The sequence below is a fragment of the Notamacropus eugenii genome, chromosome 6 (assembly GCF_028372415.1).
Source record: "Notamacropus eugenii isolate mMacEug1 chromosome 6, mMacEug1.pri_v2, whole genome shotgun sequence".
Lineage (NCBI taxonomy): Eukaryota > Metazoa > Chordata > Mammalia > Diprotodontia > Macropodidae > Notamacropus > Notamacropus eugenii.
In genome coordinates, this window is record NC_092877.1 from 321,191,788 (window position 1) to 321,217,665 (window position 25,878).

Genomic DNA, 25,878 nt, shown 5'->3' on the forward strand with positions numbered 1-25,878 from the left:
AAACTTTATTTAAATAGCCAAGATGTCCCAATATTTTAACCTGAAGCATATGTATTTTGCATTCCCTAAAATGTTTTAATGTTTTTATATAGTTAAACAGAATACCAACTGCTCTTCAAATCTCATCCAGCACTTCCCTAAGAAAACACGTGAAAAAAGAAGTCAAGGAAACAAAATCCTCCGAGAGAACACTCCTTGTTGCCTGCAAGTTGGCCAGACTTTATAAATGATTGCCATGTTCAAAGTCTGAAGGTTGTAGTTTGTTTTTTCAGATGATATTACACTTATTTGTGTAGCAAGGCTTGCAAATTCAATTTCTTCAAACCTATTGGACCCAATTCGCTTGACGGAGGGGGTTGGAATTAGGGTATTTTTGAAAAAAAATTCATTTGAATCATGAGTTGGCTTCGAGAGCGCTTGATAAAAATTCAAACTTTGGCTAGAGGTGATTAAAAGTTATTTATCTTGTATAATCCATAAATCAAATGGTGAAGCTAGAATTTTGTTCAATCACACATTGAAGTTTACAACACAAAAGAACAAAAATTGCAACATTTTTTTTTTATAATCACCAGCTTGGGCAAAGAAAGAGATAGTATTTCATGTAGCAAACATTAATGCTTTTTATTCAACATGTTAATGATTTTTATTCAAACACTGAGGAATGTGTTTGTTCATACTAAAAAAATTCTTGTCTTTAAGTGGAACTGAAAACAGTACCACAACATTCATTTTCATGTACTTAACACATATATATTTTCTTAAGATGGAAAATTGAATCACTTTCAATTTCTAAAGTGAAAATTGTGATATGTGCGACTATAATTTTAAAACTAAAAGTGAAAATTGTGTATGTTAATAATTCATTTAGAAAACCATATACACATTTTTAGGGAATTACTCATATGTGAGACTGTATGACTCTTCCTACTGAATTTTTGCATTATTTAATCATTTTTACCATAAATTTAGATACATTATCTTAAGATGGCAATCTTGTTACCCTTCAATATTCCATTCTGTCATTTGGAAAGGGTCATTTTCCATTGCACTTTTGAAACACAGGTCTGAGAAGTTATAAACATTGGTTTTTAAAATAATTACCTTTGCCTCAATAGAATTCTTAAGTAAAGACTAAAACACATGTTGACATTTCTTTCCAGTAGATTATGATGGTTTATTCAAATTCATAATTTTAGCAGTAAGTATTACTTTCTCTAAAGGTGTCTAACGTTAAATTGTCTCAAAGTTTGCAAAGCTTTCTAAATTTCTAAATTCCTGCATTTATCACTGAGCTTTCCCTAGAAAATTCCACTCTATTGTAATTCCAATCCTAGATATGACTATCTGGTCTTTTTGTGTAGCTTCAGCGGAAAATTTTTGTTTTACATCATATATTTTTGACAACTAGTAAGTGGGAAACATAATAGGAAGTTAATATGACAGACAGCTAATTTGGATGAAATGAATTCATCATTACCTGGCTCTACTTTGTCCTCTTCATGCCCAGGCGGGCATTAATTAAGTGCCTGCCTGTTTGTGAGGAGAGGATGTAATTCCTCTATCCTGATCTCTGGATGGAGAAGAGAATGTCTCAGTGTAGACTACTGCATAAAGGAAATGCTTATGGTCCCTCTGAGAATAATGGTCACTTTTCTCCTATGATATGTTTCTTACAACACAACTAATAGCCAAGAGGAGGATCATCTGAACTGCCTACACACCAGCATAGCATGGGCAAAATTGTAAGACTGTGTATATCCCCATTGAGTAGGAGGAGGGAAAAGCCTGCCCACATGTATATGAGGATGTCTAAATTAACTTTTACAAGTTTTTTCAAATAGGGCAGAGTGGGGAGGTAGGAGGGCAACCAACCAATTTTAATAGTTCTTATAACATATGAAAGTCTAGTACCTCATGTGATGAGAGCAGGGAGGCCCTCAACACTATTGACCTTTAAGGAGACTTGTAAGGACTGAAAAATCTTAGAATTTTACAACTGGAAAGAACCTTAAAAGTTATTCCATTTAATTATCCCCTTTTTGAAGGCAAAGAAATTGAAGTCAAGAGAGAATGAATGATCTACTCATGTTACGAAGGTAATTTAAGTGGCAAAACTGGGTCTCCCATGCACATTTTCTAAGCTCTTTCTACGATATCACAGATGTGACTCATAGACCCACCTCAGCTAAGGTTGATGCCCCGAATGCCACCACCCTGCCTCACTATGCCAAGGGCTTGTTCCCTTTTGGAAGGACTTGTGAGAAGTGTCATTTCATTCCAGAGATTTGATGCCTATCCTGAGAAAATGACCCATTTACAGATATAACCTCTCATCTTCTGCCTCAGCCATCTCTGAGACTTTCTTTTGATTCATTGGGCCAGGAATTCTGAATTGTTTGTGTTACTTATTTCACAGAATAGTTATGAGGAAAATGGTATAGAAGTGTGCATTTTGCTGATTGTTGTAAAGTTGAACTTTTCACTTTAAAGTTGAAACACCAGGAATATTCCAAAATGCACTTGCCAGGAGAGCTTTGGAACCTGGAGTTAGCCAGACTCAAAGTAGATCTCAATGAATAACATTGGATTAGAGACAGTCCTCTAGCCTCTAAGCAGTTATAGCCATAACAAGTCTAGATATTTCCAAGGAATCCCAGAACCTGATGTAATACTTATAATCTGGAGAAAGTGAGTCAGCAAAGTCCTCACTAGCCACTAACTTCACTACAGTCTACCATACATAAAGCGATCTTCTGTATTTTCTTGAACAACAGTTCAAGAGTTGGACTGAGATGAATTAGAAATCCTCTTGAAAAGATGGCAGACTCTTTAAATAGCCTAGGTTTTGTAATGGGGCACCAAAGAGTTGGTTCTAATTATTCATTTGGTTTTGATTATTCAGATTGTCTCCTCACGTTAATCAAACATACTCTGTTCAGCCGTTTACTTTAAGTTGCCTACATAGATGATCACTAATAATCCCCATCCTAATATTTTATCACATTACAAATGTATTCCTGTAAGGAATTTATTTAGAACCCAAGAGATACTGAATATTAAATGTGAAGATGAACGTTCACTTATAACAGCAGGTTTTAATCTTTTTTGTGTGTCATGGATTCCTTTGAGACTCTAGTGAAACCTACGGACTTCTTAGAATAATGTTTTTAAATGCATAATATAAAATTCTTTGTATCACAAAGGAAACCAAATACAATAAAATATAGTTATCAATTTTTCTTTAAGTTCACAGGCCACAGTTTAGAACCTCTGATCTACAATGAGCATGGTTATTCTTCCTTTAACTAATCTCCTATATAAACTTATAGAAGGACTACTCATTTGGGTAGGGGTAGCAGAGAACTCGCCCCCTCTGGATAGATTATACAACAGGGTACAATTTAACCTGGAAAAGCTAAGTATGTGTGACTTCTCTGAAACTCCAGAAAGAGGCATGGTTGGAGTTCAGGGAAGCAGGACAATCATACTTGGTGATAAATAGGTCTTTTGAGGTGGAACTCTGGGAGAAAAATGGGGTATAACAGAAAGATCATAGCCATAAGGAGTTAGGAGGTACAACTTTTTCACTGTAACCTTAGGCCTCAATCTAGGTATGGAGAAGGTAAGGAAGAATTAACCCAATTAAAGTGAGGGAAAAGGAGCCCAGAAAGAAAAGGGGGAGGCACCAAGAACATACCTGTCCTGCTTGCTTTTTGTCATGAGCAGAAAGGGAACTGGACAAAGCATTTTTAGAAGGAAGAAATTTCAATCATGCTTTAAAAATATAAATGTGTTCCCTGGTTAAAGTTTCCCCGTAAACTGCTGGCTGGGGAACAATCATCATTTTTTTCCTAAAGTTTTTCCAAGTAAACTTCCAGCACTGGAAATTAAACTATGAAAGATAGCCATTGTTTTTCCTAATCAATTTAATTTTCTGTTTAAAAAAAGAGAGACTTTTATTTCAGGGAAAATTCTCAGTTGAAAACTGCAGAAATAGTTTATGTTACATTGAATGAAATGGCAAAAGCTATCCAGGAGACAAAGGATAAGAACAACATGTCACCTATCCACACAATGGCATTTCACTGTTGTACATAAACATTGACATTGACATCATCCTTCTAATAGTACCTGACAAATCTAGCTTTAAGGCTTACAGTATACTTTGTATGCATTATTTCATTTGAACTTCCCAACAACACTCTGAGGTAGATACTAGAGCCATTATGATCTCCAGTTTACAAATGAGAGAATGGAGGGGCAGAGAGGTAAAGAAGGATTTGAACGTTGGTCTTCTGGACTCCAAGGTTAATATCAAACTACTTCAATATGTTGCCTCTCTGAACACAGTTCAATTCATACATTGGAAAAAATATTGCCTTAATTTAAAAACTCTAATCATGGAAGAATCATAGAACATAAGTTTGCCTGTAGAAGATCATGGGAGATTTTGAGACTAGGTTTACATGAGGTAGGTATAGATATGAATACTGGTATTAGTTATGCTTGGGACTACTTACTTCCCACCACCACCATCATCTTCTCTTGCAAAACAGGACGAAATAAAAGATACATAGTTACAGCCAATTAGAGACACAGTTCAAACTATCAGAAAAAAAATTCACTGGAGTTATCTTTTTGTCTGCAATTTTAAAATCTTTGATTATAAAACAATTTCCCTATGTAGGAAATGGAGTTAAAATGACATTAAGAATAACAAAAGAAGAGTACCTGCTTAAGGGTAGATGCTAAATTCCAACAGGATAGGGTACCCAAAAAGGCCTCATCCTTTCTGGTAGTCTCTTGCTTTCTTGCTTTCCTTCTTGCCCTCTTTTCCAATCTGGTCCTTTTCATTTGCTGTACTGAAACACCAGCTTCATGACTCTATCCTTTTCCTTTATCTCTTAGAGGGAGACATTAAACTAGTTGTGGAAACTTGGCATGCCCAGAAACCTTTGTCTTCAAATAAAGCACAAAAACTGATTTTCTACTCATGTCTCCTCCCACTCACCTCCCAAAGTGCTCTCTCTCTCTCTCTCTCTCTCTCTCTCTCTCTCTCTCTCTCTCTCTCTCTCTCTCTCTCTCTCTCTCTCTCTCACACACACACACACACACACACACACACACACACACACACACACACACACACACCTTCTTGTAGTTTCATAGCATACATGAAAATCCATCAAATTGTGAAAGAATAGAAAAATCACTAGATCTGGAGTCAGATGGACTTGGATTCCAATCCTGGTTCTGTTCTGTACTATTTGTGTGAACATGAGCCCATCACCGAATTTCCTCATCTATAAAAGGAAGGAGTTAGACAAGATGACCTTTCAGCTATAAATCCCCTTCCAGCTCTAAATCTCAAATTCTATGAACAGATCCTCTGGAAAATTCCCATTACTGGATAGACATAGCTTCTCTTTGGACCAGAGGAGGTGTTAAGAGAACACCATCCAGTAGTACTCATCTGTCTCTTCCTCATTTAGAAATAGACTGAGTGAAGTTCAGAAGTCCAAGGTGTTCCCAGAATATAACTGATGATGAAAGCCAAAAATTCCTGACAGTAAGAGTTCATCTTCCCTGGAAGAAATGAAATGTAAAGTTGAAGTGACTACCTAAATGATCTCCAAGTTCCAAGACTAAAGATTCTGGTGGAAGAATCAACTTCTGACTTGGATCATTTTAATGGTCTCTTCTCAGTGATCAAATTTATTCTGTTCTGCCCTCTACTTTAGGTTGCCTATGTTGATGATCAATAAAGCTCCCCAATCCTAATGTATTATCACATTTGAAAATGTGTCTCTGTAATGAGTTTATTGAGAAGCCGAGATAGAAGAAGATGGCAGAAACCTTACTGTAAATTTATTTACTAACCATACCTTTCCTTTTGTTGGATTTGACTTTTACTGGGCATCTTTTATGAACTGCATGGCCATATAGTTTGCACAGGTACGAATCAGTGCATCACAAATTATGGGACTGAGTCAGATCAAATTAGGTGCAGCCTTGGAAGAGGACCGAAACTCTTCTACTCAGTCTGTTTACATCACCTAAATATGAATCCTTTACATTTCCATAAAGAAGTCAAGGGAGAGGTAGTTACATTCTGGACTTACTTCCCTATGGACTTGAATAGAAAGAAAATCCAGGTCCATCTCTCTGACTTTTATCAGTGCTTAAAACAAAAGTTTTAAGATTTTTAAAAGTCACCTTTCTATCTCCTAATTATCATAAATATGTGCTGACTTGCTCTGGTGTTAAGATAGGTAGATGAAGGAGAAAAATACAGCATCATTTTTATTTGTTTTTTTAACTAGATGAAGATTTTAATTTTCAAAAATAAATCATTTTTGCTAGTTTGCTTGTCTCCCTCTTGAAAATAAAAGAGAGAAAAGAAAACCCCATTACTAAAAAGGAACAGGTTGAAAGATTGACTTTACAAAATTTATTGACTTCTACTGAAGACATATTGGGCAATTTTTGAAAAAGTTACTCTTCTAAAATAGATCTGCCTGACGGATTTCTCAGACCATAATTTTCAGTTTATGAAAATCAGGCATGCATTCCATAAACATCAACAACCATAATGTCTAGGGGAAGAGCAAGGCAAGCCAATGCGAAAAGCATAATGTATCTTCTATGGATTCCAGTTGGAGGAGGATGCTATATGGTATATTTAAAGTTGCTGCTATAGACCTCCAGAAGCCCTCATATGCACAGGCCACCATTTCTAAAGAATCAAAAGAGACAAAGTATGCTCTACTGTTTCTAATCTGAATATGTAATATTAAATTGAAAGACCATTGTTGACTTTGAAAGGTATAAATTATTTTTATATTTTAGTTGCTAGAGACCATGCATAATCTCTATATCCTTCTAAAAACAACACTATTTTCCATTGACATATATTTCTTACATATCAAACAATTGCCCACAACAAATTAAAGAAAATAACAGAAGTTGAGATGCATACAGAAAGCCTAGGTGGTAAAACAATCAATGAGTAAAGGAGAATGGGAGAGAAGAGAAAAGTGAACTAGCCAACCAGGAAGGGAAGTTTCCCTAGAATTTGCATTGTTTTCTAACGGAAAGGGAGGCTTAGGTGGTGTGGTGGATAGAATGGAGGCAGGAATCAGAAAGATCTGACTTCAACGCCCACTCCCTGACTGGGTGATTCAAAGAAAATAACTCATTTTTCTGCACCTCACTTCCCTAGACTGTAAAATGGGGATAACCTCTCCCTCCCAGGGTCATTATGAGGATCAAATTAACGTAAAAATGCTTTGCGAATCACAAAGCACTATATAAATGCTAGCTATTATTATTTTAAGAAGTTGGATATTGTATACATTGAATAATGAGGAAATAAAATTGTTCCAGCATCATTTTCTTCAGTGTACTCAGTTTTTTGTTTCCAACAAAGAATCCCATGTCCACAATCAAAGAAGATATTCAAGTTGCACTTAGCAAGATTGGAGAATCAAAAGGATCCTTCTTTCATTAGGAGGAGTGTTGGACTAGTTAATCCAGAAGTTTCCTTCCCTGGATTTGTCATCTAAAACATATCAGTGTCAGAGGGAAGCTACCCCCTTCAGAACACCCTGTGGCTCTCAGGGCCATTTTTATCTGTTCACTAGGAGCACTTTCCAGCCTTCGAGTTTGGCCGCCTGCTGGGATGCCTAAGCCTCAACAGCTGCATAAACTGGCTGTGCCCCAACCTGACCTATCTCAGAGACAGGTCAGACCAGTGCATGTGGGGATAAGAAAACAACCTTCACTCCAGTGGCAGGATTGCCAAGCTGCTGCAGCAGTTAGAAATCCATGAAGAGAGGGGGGCGCCCCATCAATTCTCTCAAGTAGTGGGGGTTTTTTTCTGTTTTCACCCCAACTTCTCTATATGACAACATATGGATATGTTAAACACAGGGAGATATCCACAACCTAGAATTCCAAAACCAAGCTAGGGACTGAATGAATAGAAGGATTGAATCTAAAAAGAGTAACAGAACACATGAAAGTGGTCAGTGGGCTAGAACAATAATATATTGAAACACTGCTTAGTATTTCTAGACTTGAGATCTAAAGGAGGAGAAAATATCTTAAAAGGGAGTACTTTAAGAGGAATCATCAATAAATGCATTTATTAGGTAAAAATAGAGCAAACTGAATGAAATACCTAGCCAGAAATTTTAAGAAATTGTTCAATGAATTAACTTAAGAAACTCAATAAAATTTCATGAGAGAATAGATGCTAGAGTCACAAGTCAGTCTATTTGTAGTGAGCCCATCTACCTACTACCTGCTCTAAGTCCAGAACTAAGACTGATTCAGTGCTTCAAAACAATAAAGTTAATTTAAAACAAACATCACTTTATTGAGTTAAAAACAGGTCATTCAGGACTATAATTTTTAAAATCATTGTTCTTAATTTCATGAAATCTGTTTTTAAAAATAAATTTCATTATTTTCAAAGCTGCTAAAATTCATAAATTCTTTTAAAATATAATTGCAAATTCACTTTTTCATTCAATACAAATGATCAAGTTTTTCTAGAGCTTATGTGGTTTTTTTTTAAATCACCATTGGTTTCATTTGCAGATGAGTCAGTTTCTGCATATGGGCCATAATAATGTATACTTATCATGAAAAATGCAAGTGTATACTCTTAGGTCACAATTATATCAGAACTGACTGAAATACAAAGTTGCTCCCTTTCATTACAACCCTCTGGGGACCCTGTTCTGTTTATGATTTAGAAGTATGCTTCTAATTAATTGGAGTTATTGATTTTGGGGGGTTCAGATGCAATTCAGGTATGATTATGGGGTATATTCCTATATATATAAGGAAATATATTTCCTCTCACATTCTGTCATGTATTAGCTTGAGAGTTTGCAGTATAGTTTTATCATTAGAATATAACAGAACAACTAGTTTCTTCTCTAACCTACATTTTAAAGTAGGTACTAGGTATAAGAAGAGAATATTTCCATCCCTATTGGTACCTAGTAAAAGGATATTTATTGAGTAAGGGATGCAAGTAAGGGAGGAATGGGTCCACATATGCTAAGGGAGTGAAATGAAGGGGATGTAGATAGATACTATCTAAAATCATGGAGGAGAAAAAATGGAATTTTCATGTTTAAAAAAATGCAGACCTAAAAAAAAAAAAATGCAGACCTATAGAAAAATGCATCAGCATTCTTGATAAATGTAACCTACTGGTTGTACCAACAGCTTGCTGATTAGAGGGAGGGTTGGCCTCCTCATAATGACCCAATAAGATATTTTGTATTACTACCATAAGAACGAAGACAAGTAAATGTATACCACTGTGGCTAAATCACTGCAACTCCCTGATACTGTTTTCACTTAAAAATCTACTGCAAAGAGGTCATAATATCATAGATTTAAAGCTTGAAGGAAAACTTAAGAGACCATCATCCAGTGACCTCCTTTTTATCAATGAGGAATTGAGCCCCAGAGAGGCTAGTTGACTTGTTAAAATGACAACAAAAGTAAAAAGAGGAAGAATTTGAACTCCATCCCTGACTTCGAAACTAGGGTTCTTTTCACTATGCCATGGTATCAGCTGCAAACTCCTGTTTCACACCACTGAACCAAATCCAGTCCAATACAAGCTTTTAGTAAGCTCTGACAACATACCAAGCACTGTAAAAAGCAGTAGGAATTTAGAGACAATGAAAAGTAGAAAACAACTCCTGACCCCAAGAAGCTTACATTTTACTGGGGGGAATCATTATAGCATGTCAACCTAAGATCTCTGAGTCCTCATAGAGTAGGAATTAAATATCTACCCTCTGTTCCAGGCACTAAGTTAAGTATTTGGAATACAAAGAAAGGGTAAAAACAAAACAAAACAAAACAAAATAAAAACCCAACCCCTGTTCCCAAGAAGCTCACCTCTTTATAGACAGGATAAAGCAGAAGTTATTGACAGAGGGAAGGGATGTGGACAATTAACAGAAAATACTTTTCTAGGCAAAACATACTATGAAACCCATCTCAAATTCTCACACATTACAAAGACTCTCTAATAGAAAAAGTCTTTTTTTAAATTACTTTTTATGTGAAAGCATCTGTTATGGGATAGAGAGGGAAACATTACAACTTTGCCAAGCATATCCTTCCACTTACTTGTCCAAAGATTCCATCCACATCTAGTCTTGATGAGAGTCAACTTTTTATGGTTTGCCACTGAAGAGGTCTTTTGAGGGTAATACTAACTTGAATTTTGATGACTGTGCCAGTAGTGATTACTATATGATAATGGGAAGTAATTAGATCCATTCTATTCCCTAAGCAGCATAATCACATCATGCATAGTTTTATGGGAACTTCCTGTGACATTCTTCTAGGGATGAACCCAGATTTGACTGACTAAGCAACCTGTGGATGAATAGTTGATGGGTGACAGCATGTACTGAATGTTCAGCTCAATTCTCAAAAGCATAAGTTAAAATCTGGCTTTTTCCCATGCAGTGGGTGAAAAAATGTTGGCTCTGGATTCACAGAATCTAAGTTCAATTCCCATCTCCACTAAGGTCTCTTCAAGCATTAAATCTCTAATCCTAAAATTCCTCTGTACATTTACATGAGTGGGGAAAATCTTGTCTCCTTAAGAAGGAAAAGGACTCCACTTAATGTCTTGACTTCCTTCAAGTCTTGAACTTTGGGAGATTACTGTGTAAGAAAAGAGAGAATCACCTATAGTGGGAGAATGCTGGGTGAAGCATTCAAGACCCGTAATCCAGAGATCAATTTAAACCATCTTAATCAAAACCTATGAATTTAAAATATGCATCTTATCTCCCATGTTTCAGTCTTTTCTCACAAGGCAGTGCAGTTTAATGGAAGGTAACGGGATTTGAGGTGAGAGAACCGGTGTTCAAATACTGTCTCTACTACTTAGTATCTGTATGACTTGTCAGTTTTCCTGGACCTCCATTTCCTGCTCTATAAAAATGGGGAGGTTGGATCTCTATCCCTTCCAAATTAAAAACCACGGTCCTGTAAGTCTATAGAGTATTTCTCTTGGGAGAGATATCTAACAACTCACTTTACTATCTTAATCACTTTTTAAGAGAAGGAATTTGATGCCAACAGTATTGTCAGAGGGCATCAGCTCTCCTTTTGTGATTCCACCCTAGAGCTAGGAAGAGAATTCCCCACCCTACTCCAGTATGAATCTTGAAGCTGGACTCTCCTGCCTTATCTACACACACATTCTGTGTTTAGGGAGAGCTGGCTGAACTTGATTCCGTGATACTATATTAATACATGAAATGTATCTATACCAATTATTGAGAAAGAGGTTGTGTTATATAAGTGGGGGAAAGGGAAGGAAGGGAGAGAAGAGCCTTGAATTTAAAAGGAAGAGACTTTCTGGGTTTGAATCCCCATTAGCTGAGGGGCAAGGCGCAAGTCACTTAACATCTCGCCTCAGCTTCTTGTGTGATAGAGATAACAATAACACACCTGTAGCACCTATTTCACAAAGTTGTTGTAAGAATCAAATGAGACAATGCTAATAAAAATTTTTGCAAACATTAAATTATAATGTTCAAAACTTATGATTTCCTCTTAGTCTTAGAGAGTTGTCAGATTCTCAGAGGTTAAGAAATTCCCTTAGTCACAGTGAGGAAAAGTGAGAGGTAGGATTTAAACTCAGGTTTTACCTGGTTCTTCTGCTAGCATTCTATTCTACCATGTCCCTCCCCTATCCCACCCTACCCCTCTACTCACTAAATTCCAGTAGCTCCCTATCACCCCCAGGACCAAATACAAAATCCATTGTTTAGCATTCAATGTAACCTAGCCCCCTCCTACCTTTCCAGTCTTCCTACACCTCATACTTCCTGACAAGCATAGTTCAATCCAGTGACACTGACCTCCTGACTGTTCCACGAACAAGACACTTCATCTCTCGGCTCTGGGCATTCTCTCTGGCTGTCCACCATGCCTGAAATGCTTTCCCTTCTCATTTCCCTCTCTTGGTTTCCCTGGCATCTTTTAAATCTCAACTAAAATTTCATCTTCTACAAGAAGCCTTTCCAAGCCCTCTTAATTCTAGTGCCTTCCTTCTCTTAATTATATCCCATTGATCCTGTATACAGCTTGTTTATGTATGTATTATTTGTTGTCTCCCCCCCCCCACCCCCCCGTTAGATCGTGAACTTGAGGGTAGAGACTGTCTTTTGCTTTTTGCATACCCAGTCCTTAGCAGAGAGCATAGCACTTAGTAGGCACTTAATAAATGTTTCTTGTTTATGGTTTGACAAACCATAACTCAGTGAAGAGGCATTGGGACACAGAGAGCTGGCCAAAGACCCAGATGGCCTGGGTTTTAATCCTGAATGACTCATACTGTCTGTGTGATAGTAGGCAAGTCACTTAAACTCTCAGTGCTCCAGAAAACTCTCTAAGATTCTATGTTGAAGAGAAGTTGCAGATTTGCTTCCTTACCGGTGAAATCACAGTCCAAGTGCTTTCCCTACCCCTGTTAACACCATTGACACTGAACAATTCTAGAATTCTTTTAGCTGAATACATCAGCTATAGTCTGTCTACACCACAGCATGATTGGTAGGGACTTAGTCACTATAAGGAGCAGACAGACTAAAGAAAAGAACTAGTGTACATTCTTAAATAAAACAAAAACAAAACTTGTGTAATGCAGAAACTCACATAGAGATCATAAATAGAGGCAGATAGGAAGGAACCTTCCAGATTTCTAAGATACAGGGTGGCTAATTTTTAAAATAGAATCTGCTAGACATTTCACAGGCCAAATCAGTGTGATCTGCTAAATTTTCAAACTGAATTAAGCAACTAGATGAAAATTTAAAGAAAAAAAAATGCCCTTGAAAGATTTTCATCATAACAATAAAAGGACATATTCAAATGTACTGAGTACTTTGACTCAAATATTTGACATTTCATCTAAAAGTCAGCACTAAGTCAGAAAATCTGGAGGAAATATTTTTCCTGGCATTCAATATGTTAATTTCCACTTATGTGATGCAATGCTATATTTTTATCATGAAATTTTGATGACACCATATAAATCCAAGTCCAGTTCAATGGACAATTAAAAGTTTATCTTGTACAACCAAGGAATAGTTTACTCCTACTGTAATTCATAGTGGCCTACTTATAAATGAACTATAACTACATACATATAAACACCCATCTTCTCTTTTACAGGCAGTAATAAATGAGAATAATCTAACCAACTATAAATAAACAAAGAAGGGAAAGACATGCAAGAAAATGTAGTAAATATAATTCTCAGTTGCCTGTGAGTTTAATTATGTACTATATTGTTTAGTATAAAAGAGGAACTCTCTCTAAATCATACTCAGCAGGAAGACAACATTTGATAACAAATGTGCCAATCCAGCTTTAGTTTTAAACTTGAAATAACCATATGCAATTCAAAGCATTTGGAAAATATGTGTTTCATGATTGCTACAAAATGGAAACTTTATTTACCTTTTCTTAAAGATCATTTGGCCATTAATCCAAAGAGGTTTCTGAGGCGAAAAAAGCTTCTCCAAGATAGATAAATTGAAATGATCCTACTCTGATCTCTGTGGTTGAGTCCGTTCCAATGGAAGATGAACAAGGGGCAGTTACTGGCCTTTAAATTTGTAACAACGGTATCAGCAAACAGCTGCTTAATCAATATTTGGCCAGGCACACTGAAAACTTCCTTTTCAGATTTTAATTCCCGGTTGTAAAACAACTGCAGAGCAACCAGTGAGATAACACATTAAAATGACTGCTTCATTGCCTTGTAACTTCTCCTTAGTTATAAATGTACATGTCTAATGGTTCTGGAATCCTCATTTACCCGCTTAAAGAAATTGCCTATCATAGCAGTGGCATCACCCAAATCAAGCGTCTCCGCACATGCCCCAGGTTCATTGTTCTCTGGTCAGAGTTAGGGGTTTTGTTTTGGTCTGGGGCTTTTAAATCTCATTATTTTCGAGTAGCCACGTAGAGTGAAGGCTCCTTACTTAACAGTGAGGGGGTAGGGCCCACTTAGGAGCAAAGTAGGGAGAATTCTTCTCTGCCTTACACTTAAGTATACATTCCTTTCGTTAGCAAAAGATAAAAAAAAACAAAAACAAAAACCTTCTCCTGTCAGAGCCTACGTTTAAGACTTTAAAATTTAATTTCACGCTTACTGTATTTTCCCCCTCAAAAAGTATTTGTTCGTGGATTTGAAATGACATTTATATGGAAAAATTTGTATCCAGTAGATTTATTGCTTAGCATTTCATTCAGTTTCTCCTTAACTAAAGAGCACTTGCTAGTTCTACTTGATTTCCCATCCCACTTTTATTACTTCGCCCTAGGGACTCTTAAATGATCTATCAGCGCGAGTACAGCTACTCTCTAGCAAACCCCAGTCGTGTTCCAGTGCTATCAATAGCCAAATCAAATACAAAAATAAACATCCAATTTTCAAGCATTTAATGAGAACATTTGCATGTTTTCAACGCCTAGAAAGAAACGAATATGCATGAGTTAACCAAAAGATCCTAAAATTATATCTCTTCTGTTTGAACTAAAATAGATTCCTTTCCCACCTACCCACCACCGAATTCTACAGCTAAATATTACCAAAATCGCTACCAGTATTCTAACTCGCTTACAACTCTGATATTCACATTTTGCAATTTAACGTGTAACCAATTTAGAAATTCGGTGCTAGAATTATTTCTGAGAAAAAAAAAATGTTTTTAAAAGATAAAGCTGTAGTCTAAATAGAAAAAAAAAAGCAAACTTTAGATTCTAGAAATGGGTTGTCTGGTGTGGAAAAAAAGACCTACAGGCATGAGCATAAAGTCATTTCCCCTATGATTTTAATCTGTAAGAAAGTTAGTCTTTTCCAAAATGTCCTCCACAGCAGCGTGAAAAGTTGGCCTTATAGTTTCTTCCCTTTAAGTAGTACCCTGCTAATTATGAAATTGCTAGAGGTTTTTATCCGACTAGTAATGAAATACTTAAAACACTTTTCCAGTATTTTTAAACTACTAAAAAAATGCCACCACAAGCCAAATACCACTTAGTTGGTTACTTTTTCCCCCTCTAATAATTCTTGAGGCAATCGGATTTCCCAGATGAAACGCGCAGCGAATGAATCCTTTGCTGCTCAGATTTAGAAAATAATAAATAAAAGTTTTAAAATTTGTCAGGACTTGAAATTTGAAGGAAAAGTTTTAAAAGCAAATATCCAAACTCATGGTTGCTTGGGATCCATCAAGTCTGGCAAAAGAATTGTGTCAGCTTCCCTTGCTAACTTGTACACACACAGAGACACGCGCGAACACACACACACACACGTGTGTCAACTTCCCTTGCTAACTTGTACACACACAGAGACACGCGCGAACACACACACACACACACACACACACACACACACACACACACAGAAAGTGTATCTCCAACTCCAATCAAAACATCAATTTGGCAATCTAGCCTTGCTCCCCCTTAGCCCAGGAGCAGCCACTTCAAAGCCCATGCAACAAGCCAGTAATTGTTACACTGCATCTAAATATTTAAGATAGAGGCTTGTTAGTCGCGTGTCCAGTTTACAGTCGTCATCTGTCCTCTAATTCCATTACAACACAAAGTAAAAATGTTTCCCAAAACTCACAAACAGGAAAAGCGTCACCCGAGGAGGAGGAGAGGGAGGAGGGAAGGAGGAGTAAGTGAGGAGGAGTAGGGGAGGAGGAGAGGAGGAGGAGGAGAATGAGCAGTTTCTATTGACTGGTCACGGCTTTTGTGTTAAAGGCTTTCTTTAAAATAAAAAAAAAAATAGGGGGAGGTCGCAGAAATTTCGCTAATGTGAGCCTGGGGCAAGAATAAGAGGGAAAAAAGAGGGGGGGAGAGGGTTGCGTCTAGATGAAAGTGAGTAGTACATAAAGGAGGGAATTGAGTCGGTTTCGGCCGGGAGAGTTAGCAGAGTAGCTGGGCAAAAGAGAGGGGGCCGAAGGCGGAGCGGCCCTTTGACGCAGTGCGCATGACTGGGGGCACTGGTCCATTGTGACTGCGCCTAAGGGCCAATTCCGTTGCGCCGGGGGAACAGAGGGGCTCATTGAGCTCAGGGCAGTCGATGTCACCCTGAGCCGCTGCGGCGGCGGCAGCCAGCGTCTCATCTCTCCGTCGCCGGGACCTAGTGGCCAAGCCTCTTGCTTCGGCCTTAGTTGGCAAAAGGGGGGCCCTGATATCCATCTTTAGCCAGGGCAGTCAACGCAGCTGGGCTCCAGAAGGCCAAAAAAAAAAAAAAGCTAAGGTTCCCCTTGATACCCCTTTCCTCTCCTTTTCCCCTCCCCACCTCCATCCTTTGCCCCAGCCCCAATCTGACTGGGAGCCAGAATAAAAACTAGGCGAGAGAAGCGCTGAGGGCTGGTGAGCTCAGCTCTGCTCAAGCCGAGCGTGCGCGACCTGCTGGTACTGCGCCCCAGCGCTTACCCGGCTGGGGCTCGCCTGCTGTTGGAGGAAAGGGGAGGTTTAAGAAATGAAGGGGACGGGAAAAAGGGAAGAAATGAGACATAGGATCTCTCCTTGGTCTTGGTCCCGAATCAGGCTTGAAAAAGAGCAGATAACAGATAATAGCAGATAATAGACTCAATCTAGTAGGTCGTGGAGAGTGAAGGCAGGAATAAATCCTAACTAACCCTGAAGATGCTGGATTGAGGAAGGTAGCCTTGAGCAAAGTAACTCCCTCCGATGACTGTCAGGTCATCTAGGCTGCCTCACAGACATTTACTGTTTTTCCAGTTAGGCCTAGCCCAATGCCCCGAACTTCCCCGTCCCCCGCCCCCCCCAATTCTACTTTGGTGTACAAATACTGAAGAGAAAGTATGGGGGTTCTTCTTGAACCTATACCCTGTTTCGTTGCTATTCCAGTCTTTGTCGAGACAGCTCCAATCATCTCCTCTTGGGTTAGGGAAGGGAAGGGGGGGGGGGGGTTGCTAAAGATGCAGCTTCCCTGACAACCCCAAATTATATTAGGCTTTGGAGTCCGAGGTGTGTGTTTGCGTGTAACAATGGGGCGGGTTTTTGTTTTCTTTTTTATCCTTCTTCTAGAGGACTACTCTAGTTTTAAAGGATGGCTATAGTTTCTCTTGAATGGCAGCCGGCATAGCTAGACGAGTAGAAAGACCAGAAACATTTTGTAGGTGAAAATAGCCACTTTTTCCACGGTGGAGAGTCCATAAAACTTCTTGGAGCAGCAGCTATTGGGGCTCATTGAATAATTCATCCCTCATTGCAAGCCCATAATGTCTATTCTCGCCCTTTTGTGGAGCTGTTTTCTCTTCTTTTCTCCTTGAATTATAAAAAGGTTGCCTTCTTTTGTTCACATCAAGCTGCTGCTAGCTGAAGCTTTGTCTGGGCAAAGCTAAAGTGTGAGTTTCAATGGACTCTACCCTCTTTGTTTTCCAAGTTCATCTCCAAGTGTAGATTGTGTATAGAAGGCCTTCTTTGTAAAAGCTGGAAAAGTTGTACAAATGTTTGACCAGCTCATTTGGTACTTTTTGTCTCCTCTCCTTCCACTGACTATGTGCAGAAAAGGGCATTCTAGAGAGCTAGGGGACTGCCAGTAACAAGTAAGGACCAAAGCACTGGACACCAAGAAGCTTCTCTCTTCCTTTTCTCTCCCCTCCCTCCTACTTCTCTCCTCCACCTATCCTCTCTTTCTCTCCTCTTCTCTTTTTTCCCTCTTCTCTAATACCTCTGTTCTCTTCACCTCTCCCTATTTCCTCCTCTCCGCTCTCTTCCCCTCTCCTTTTATCTCTCTTCTCTCCTCCACTTTCTTCCTCTCCTCTCCCCTTCTCTTTTCTCTCTTCTTCCTTCTCTTCCTCTCCTCTTCTCTCATCTCCCTCTCTCTCTCCTCTCTTCCCCCTTTCCTCTCCTCTTCTGTCTTCTCACTAACCAAACTACAAAAACTTCAAAACTCTCCCCCTCAATCTAAAGATAATTGCTCCTTTGGTTTTGCTTTCTTTGCTTTCCACCTCTTACCCCACCCCCCACTGTATGACGGTAATAAAACTTGGTCACCCTTCTCAGTAACCAGTAAAACCTTAGGAAGACTGGTAATATAGAAACTGGAAACGAAGCATATTTAAGACTGCTCATCAAATTCACTTTAGCAAGAAAAAGAAGCAAACTGCAAAAACATATCTTTCTCTCTAAGCCTGAGGTTTAATTTAATTTACTCTTTGATTATTTTTATAGTGATTTCTGAGCATGTAGTCTCCCCATTTATTCCAGATATTGGCCCTGATTTGTAGTCAATTTAAATGTACTTTAGGTTGTTTTTTAAAATAAAAATTCCATTAGTTCACATGGAGGTTGGTCTGAAAGGAAATGCTATCTGACAAGGAACTTGAAAAAGACAGAAAGAGATCCTTTAAGCTTCCATGTGATAAGTATCACCCTGAAAGAGTGATCTGAATGGGAGGTTGAAAGCCAGCTCCTTCAAGCAGGGTCACAGAAAAACTAACTGAGCATTTGGTGATTCTAATCAAATGTAAGCATCACACAAACTATTGAAAATAAGGCACTTGGACTTTCCCTATAGTTTCATCAATGAAGGAGACCCCAGTTCATACCTCCCAGCCTAACTTGCAAACTGAGGAAAAACCAAGTGACAGGCAGGCAAATGAGAACTCCAAGCAACACAAACATTCCTTTCCACCATTCAACTCCCTTGTAAGTAAACTGTTTTGTAGAAAAGGAAGGGGGTGGGGGGGGAATGATATCTTGGGTGATGGCCTCATTATTAGAAAATGTTCTGACAAATCTTAAGTCAAAAGTAAAAAAAAATCTACTAGTTCACCTAATTCCACCCACTGTGAAGAGCCCCTCTCTTTCCCTCTCCCCAAATTTTAATGTGATTAATTTTCTTTTTCTTAGTGTATTAGTGGCTTTAGAGAAATGCATATTTTAAAAGTCAATATTAGGTAAAGTTCAGTATTACAGAATTTAGGCACATCTAGAAAAGTATCCTTTCCCCTTTGATTTTTGCAAAAATACCACGAATAAGAAAATTAGGCTATTTCTCCATTTGGTTTCTACTTCTGTATATCATATGCAACATCATGAATCCTCCTGAGGAACTAGAAATCAAAGGATGAGGAAGAGATGAAAAATATATGCCACATATATACTCTTACACACAACACACTATGTGTATCAAAATAAAAAGTGAACAAATGAAACAGAATAATTTAAGTCTCATATCTATAGGGTGGATGTGTCTAAAATTCGTTTGGGTTTATGCTGCTCCTTACCCCTTTAGAGATACTTCAAAAAGCGATTTTTCCTTATTCCATTGATTTTCTTTCTTCCTGTTAGTGAGTACTCTACAAAAGTACTTTTCTCCTCTCTCTCTCTCTCTCTCTCTCTCTCTCTCTCTCTCTCTCTCTCTCTCTCTCTCTCTCTCCTCTCTCTTTCTCCTCACTCTCTCCCCTCTTTTTTCCTCTCCTTCTCCCCCCCCCTTCCTGTCTTGAAGCTAAAAATGTATTGAAATGTGAGAAATGGGCCCTATTTGGTCTTACGTCAATGAAAAAAAAATGTTCCAACAACTCTAGACTCATATGAATCTTTACTACTGGATAACCAGGTCCCCTAAAACACCTCAAGAAAGATCTACCACAGCGAACTCCAGACACTCTACTTCCGAAGTCAAGACAAGTAGAAGGGCGTAGCTCCTCCAGATAACAAACATCACCTCTCATCATCAGTGTCCTTATCATTTTCTGTACAATGAAATGCCATAAAGAGAGTGTGGAAGGCAGAAGAGATGCTGAGGAGGGAAGAAAGGAATGGCGGTCGCAGTACACCTTTCTCTTTGCTTTTGAATTTATCAGTACCTGTACTGTAGCAAGTAATGATAAGCAATATTTCCTTGACCTTCCTCCCAAAACCGCGGGAAGTACGCAGAGAAGCAATTGAAGAAAAAAAAAGAAAAGCAGGCAGGCAAACAAACAGAAAACCACGAATGCCCAGGTTCCCAGCCTCCGAGAGCGGCCAGAGTTCAACAGCAAAGCAATTCGCTCTTTTACCTCTTTCGCTCAAGATCCCGTCAATGCTGTGTTTGGTCTTTCTTTCGTTCTCTTCCACTTCCTTTCTTTCAATTTCTGCATCTTCCTCCTCTCCTTTTCCAAATTTACTCCTCAGGATACGACTGATGGAGCTCACTTCAAGGGGGGAAATGGAAAAGTTGAAGGCCTGAAGAGGTTGTTCCTAAAAGGAAATATCCCCCAAGTGCTTCCCCAGGCAATTTGCAAACAACCTTCAAAATCTCCCAACCTCATCTCTTGGGACGTTCCTAGCTCTCAATGAAATGTACGCAATCACCTGTCTCCCCTATCCCTAGAACCGATTTAGATGGAGTGTATTGTGACCCACGGAAACAGTGCAGCGCCAAGTTGAGGACGCCATATATCCCGTTCTTTTGACTGGGAAAGCATTTCCCTCAGCCTTAAGGACTACGGTCAAAGTGTCCAGGCCAAGAAACAACCTTTCAACCAGTGAACTCTGAGGAGCAGAAAGTTTTGAACTACCGTGTTCGTTTTCAGAGAGTACCACAACCAAGTTCTCTTCATAGAAAGTAAACTTTTTTTTGAGGGCATGAAGGGTTTCGATTTCAACTTCAGAATAGTTTGCCATTGTAAAATCAAAAGAAAATGCATTCTCCTTCATTTATTTTTTCCAGATTCCAGTCTGGTAAACAAATCCATGCTCTGAAATATCTCTTCTCGCTGGGAGAAGGGGAAAAAGTAGTTTCCATTTAATTAAAAACAAACTCTCTCTTTCTCTCCTCCCCTCTGCTCCTCTTTCACCTCTTCCCCCCTCCCCCCCCTCCCCACTCAGTGGAGACGCCTCAGCTATGGGATGGTTGCTCTACTTCTTCCTTCCTAGACGTTGAAAAGTCTCCGGTGGCATGTCCCCTATTTCCTTTATGATGGGGTTACGAAAACATTTGTTTCTTTTTAAAACAGACCATCAATATTAATAAACACTTTGCCTCCCGGGTCTCTCTCCTCCTGTGCCTAGCCTGCAGGCAGTCTATTTGGTAACTGCTTAGTAACTTCTCCCTGCGGCTTCGAGGAGCAACTAGGCTTCACAAGACAAAAGTTATTAATATCCAGGTTTCCTAAATATTTCCTGGCCCCGGGAGCCGGCTCCTTATTAGATGTCCCCTCCCCATCGCTTTGCCCAATTATCCTGTACTAGGCGGTTACTGATTGAACCAGTGGACTAGGAGAAACAAGGACTGAAAGCTGGGCTTGGGGGAGATGTGAATGACTTTCAGTACCTGAAGGAACGGTGTTACGATCACAGACGGCATCTTTGAGCAGCTTATCTCGAATTTCCCAGCTGAACATGCCCGGATTCTCTCTTTTGTATTCCTCGATTTTCTTCTCTACGTCAGGAGTTGTCACCTGCTTTAATAGAGCAAACAGACGAGCCATAAAGTTGATTCGGTTGGCCGCAGAAAGGGTCGAAGGACTACTACTTCTACAGCCTTCATAAATGGTCCCTCCAACTCTAGTACTCTTTATCTGCTCTAATTCCCTCGCAAAGTTCAGTCAGCAGCAAAAACGACCAACTTACTGAGTGTGTTTTCCAAGGAAAGGAAGCGAGACAGAGGCAAAAAACGGTAAACCAGTCTTTCAGAGTGTTATCCACTAGGCTTAATGAAAGGGTCGGGCTATAAACTAGCAGTAATAACTCTGAGTGACTCCTGACTACGATCCATCTTTATTGCCACTATATGGGGAGGGCGGAGGGCATCTCAGCTGAATCTGCGGGAACCCGAAACTAAATAACTGAACCCTAGAGAGATAGCCTAGGGAAATATTACTCCTACAAGCCGCCGCCTCCTTAACTGACCGAGGAATAGTAAGCAAAGTGGCTACATAGCTAAGAAACTCTTTCTCTGATGTTTTAAAATACTAATTGATTTTTTTAAAAAAATCAATGGATCATTGGAGGAAGCGGATACGCAGAATCTTCATTTTCCTCCAAATATCCCTAAAGTTTATCTGTTACTTGAAGTTGTCTTATTTCTCCTCTTGATTGTGTATATTATATATAACCTAAATGTCCCTGGACCTTGGCTTTATCTGAGGAAAAACAAATGAAGATTGTCTATATCATTCCCCACCCAAAAAAGAAAAAAGGAGAAAAGTTTCAGTGAGAAAAAAAGGAAGGGGAGGGGATTCCTTAAAGGAAAACCGAGAAAGTGCTCTAAAGTTGTAGCTGGAGACTGCTTGTCAAGCTTTCATCTGCTTGTTTCAAAGTCACCTGGACTTTCTGCCCTTCTCCACCCCTGGACAATTTAAGTTTGTTGTGAGAATAGACTCCAACTGCCAGACACCATAAAGTGAAAACAGCCGGGAGAAGAAGGGGGAGTGAAGGGGTGGCAGAGGAAAAGAGGTGGTGAGATAAGGAGTCAGAGAAAGGCCTTCAACAGGTAGGCCTACATAGCTTGCACAGTTTGAGGAGGGGTGTATGCGTTTAGTAAAATAACTTTAACATTGAGTTCTCGGTCAAAATCCAAATTCATTTCTTGTCTGTAGGGGTAACCACTGTTCTCTCAGGATTTAATGCAGTAGGTATAGGAGAGAAACAGACCCAATGGCAATGAGCACTTCTCTGGGTATAGAAACATTTGCATTGAAACTCTCACGGAGGATCTCAAACACCCTACCCCACCCCCAAGTCCCTACCCAACACCTAACCAAAGAGAATCAGGCCGAGATGGCAGCAAACCTTAGCTGGGCTCGAATCCTCACCTTGGGTTTACTGCCCCCGATGGCCCCTGGTCGAATGGAACCCGTCTCCTGATACCTGCACAGGATTTTGGAGACGCAGCCGTGGGACACCCGGAGCTGCCGAGAGATGACACAGGGACGGATGCCGTGGTGGGCCATCTCCACTATCTTGTGACGGATGTGGTTGGGCAGGGGCCTACCATTGATAAAAACGCCACCGAGCTGGTTGACTCTACCCTGTCCTAAAGGAGTGGACACTTAGAAAAAGAAGGGAGGGAAGGGAAAGGAGAAATGTTACTTTAAATGAGTTTAAAAAAACCAACAGACTCGGACACAAAAACATCTAACAAATACAGTATTATAGGACCAGCATTTTACAACGATTTGAAGCTGATATCAGTGTCAATATATTTGCCTTCATAGCACTGGACTATTTTGATTCTAGACTTTCTCCTGGATGATTAAAACTCTGAAGAGGAGGAAAAGAACACTTCAAAAAGGCCTTATATCAAGTTAGCATGAAAGGGGGTAAACTGCTTGTCAAAAAAACCAAAAAACAAAAAACAAGCTACTTTTCCTCCAGTGATTGAGGAGTTGGGAGATTGGTAACTTTGAAAAAGTTGGGAAAGAGTTTTGGAAAAGAGTTGCTGAATGTTTGGGGTTTTTTCCAGATCAGCACTTCATAGGAGAAGACATCCCACAAATGAAGGCAACCCACTTCTCTAAGAAAATAAACCTTCTGTTTCAGCTGTCCCATTTACCAGGGGTTTGGACTGTCTGACAGTCCTTAGGGGTTCTGGGTAATGACTGGACCACTGGAAGTACAAAATAGCCCAGTGAAAGACCAAATCATTCTATAGTTTTTCACCTGTTACACTTCTTTATCTTCACTTGGGAGTTTTGAAATTAAAGAAACTTACAACGAATTAGAAATGTCTTGGAAAGGGCATATGAGACTAGAGGACCAGTGTATTTTGTATGATATCGTACCTCATCATATACTACCATTGCCTTATATTCTCTCCTTTTAAATTGTTACCTCATATTATGTTAGTAAATTATGCGAATGACACTTCCCTCAAAATTACACTACACTACACTTCTTGCAAATCAAGTCTTATGGAAACTAACTCTTAAGAATATTTACTATAGTTCATCCCTGGTGACTTTCCCAGAAATATTAGGCGGATCTGATTTCTTAAACCGATGTAAAATATTTGAGTCTTGGGGTGGATTTAAAATGACCAGAACTACAGCTGAGATGGAAATGATGAAAACTAAAATATTGTCTTAGGACTACTGCTTTGACACAAGATGCTGAGAACGAGGAAGGCGATCCATCCTACTCACTTCAGAGCTGCAGAAATGCTGCCTGCCTTCGTGATCCAAGAATTCCCCAAACAACAGAAACTATAAAAAGTGGATAGGAAACGAGAGCAATTCATTTGAACCAATTAAAGTGTGTGTAGGCTAGGAGCAACCATCTCCATTTTCAAATCGAAAGACAAATTATGACTCTGCTTCCTTCCAGTACTATTTAGTTCCAAGATTGGGTTTTGTTTGTTAAATGAGAACGCAGCAGAACTGAAAGCAAGAAGTGCCGGAGGAAACACACGTAGGCTCGGAGATCTTTGCAAAGTCTCCCTCTTAAGCTCTGAGGCGTCCAGTCTTAGGTTCGGGCCAGAGGAGGAAGGGGCCAAACTTACCTTCTAATGGGAATCCGCTGCGAGGGTAGTTTTGTCCGGGAGCTGGTCGCATCATTCTGGGGACAGCTCCAGCCAGAGTTGTCATTTTGGAGACAGCTTCACTTTAAAATTGTATCCAGGTGAAGGCTAAAAAAAAGAGTAGGGAACAGCTCTGGCAATCTAGAACTCCGCCGAATCAAGCAAGCCCCTCCCCCTCAGAAAAATAAAAATAAAAGAAGAGAAATCTCCCTCTCGTTTTGTTGGTAAGATGCGATCTTTTCCGATCGAAATGCAAAAAGAGAAAAGGATGGGTGAGGGAACAAAAGAAAAACCAAACCCGCGACAACAAAGTTTTGTGCAAGTCTGGGTACGTTGCACAAGCCGGTGTGAGGCGACTTCGGCCACGGTGTAGGGACTGGCACACTTTGATATGAAATGGGGGAGGGGGTACGGGGAGGGGGAAGTGAGGGTGGCAGGAATGATTTTCTTCCTGTTGTTGATACAGAGTGAAAGGAACTCTGCTCTGGAGTATTTATTAGTTCTTTCACCCAAAGCTCGATCAGGAGCCCTGAGCTGCGATTGGCCAACACGGAGACTGTCCCGTCTAGAGGATTCACGAGCTGATTGGGTGAAATCCGCAACTTTCTCTTCTCATCATTACAATCGAGGCCTCAGTAGAGGAGAGTGACCCAGTCCATTGCTTCTTCCCTTGATAAAATGTCTTTTCATAGAAACAAGTGGACAGGAGAAAATGCAAAGAAGCGGGCAAGGAAAATGGCTTGGAAAGCTAGCTGCTCAGGCAGTCTCTCCCTCCCCCCCTCTCCTCTCCTCTCCTCTCCTCTCCTCTCCTATCTTTTCCTCTCCTCTCCTCTCCTTTCCTCTCCTCTCCTCTTTTCCTCTTCTCTGTGTGTCTCTGTCTCTGCCTGTCTCGGTCTTTGTCTCTGTCTCTGTCTCTCTCTGTATCTCTCTGTCTCTGTGTCTGTCTCTCTGGCTCTCTCTGGCTCTGTCTCTGTCTCTGTCTCTCTGTCTCTGTCTCTGTCTCTGTCTCTCTCTCTCTCCTCTTTTGGCACCTTGCCACTTGAGGGGCCGATTACAATAAGGAGGCATCCACGACCTTCACAATTTCTTCAAGTCAGTTCCTTCTAGTCACCTTTTCTTTAGACTGGGGTTGTAAACGTGCAGCTGTTTGTGTGATGTCCTAGTCAAAGACTATGGGACAAACCAAAGGAAAAGTTCAGTCTGTGTGCTGATAAAGTTCTTTTGTTTCCTCCACTGGGGGTGGGAGGGAGGAGGCCGAGGGCAGTGATGAAGTCCGAGGACCGGGGGGTTGGGGGGGGGGGGCTGGGAGAAGGAGGAGG

General features: G+C 39.7%; 1 protein-coding gene across 1 annotated transcript in view; it reads right to left on the bottom strand.

Moving 5' to 3' along the window:
* The window catches only part of PAX3 (paired box 3), a 105,426-nt gene extending 80,499 nt beyond the window's left edge, over positions 1–24,927 (bottom strand). Inside the window, exons 1-4 of the mRNA XM_072617937.1 lie at positions 24,542–24,927; positions 22,857–23,092; positions 21,374–21,503; positions 20,118–20,252 (exon numbers count right to left, since the gene is read on the bottom strand). Coding sequence (XP_072474038.1) covers positions 20,118–20,252; positions 21,374–21,503; positions 22,857–23,092; positions 24,542–24,626 — 586 coding nt within the window. The 5' untranslated portion in view covers positions 24,627–24,927. The remainder of the gene's footprint in view (positions 1–20,117; positions 20,253–21,373; positions 21,504–22,856; positions 23,093–24,541) is intronic.
* Between the last annotated feature and the right edge of the window lie 951 nt (positions 24,928–25,878).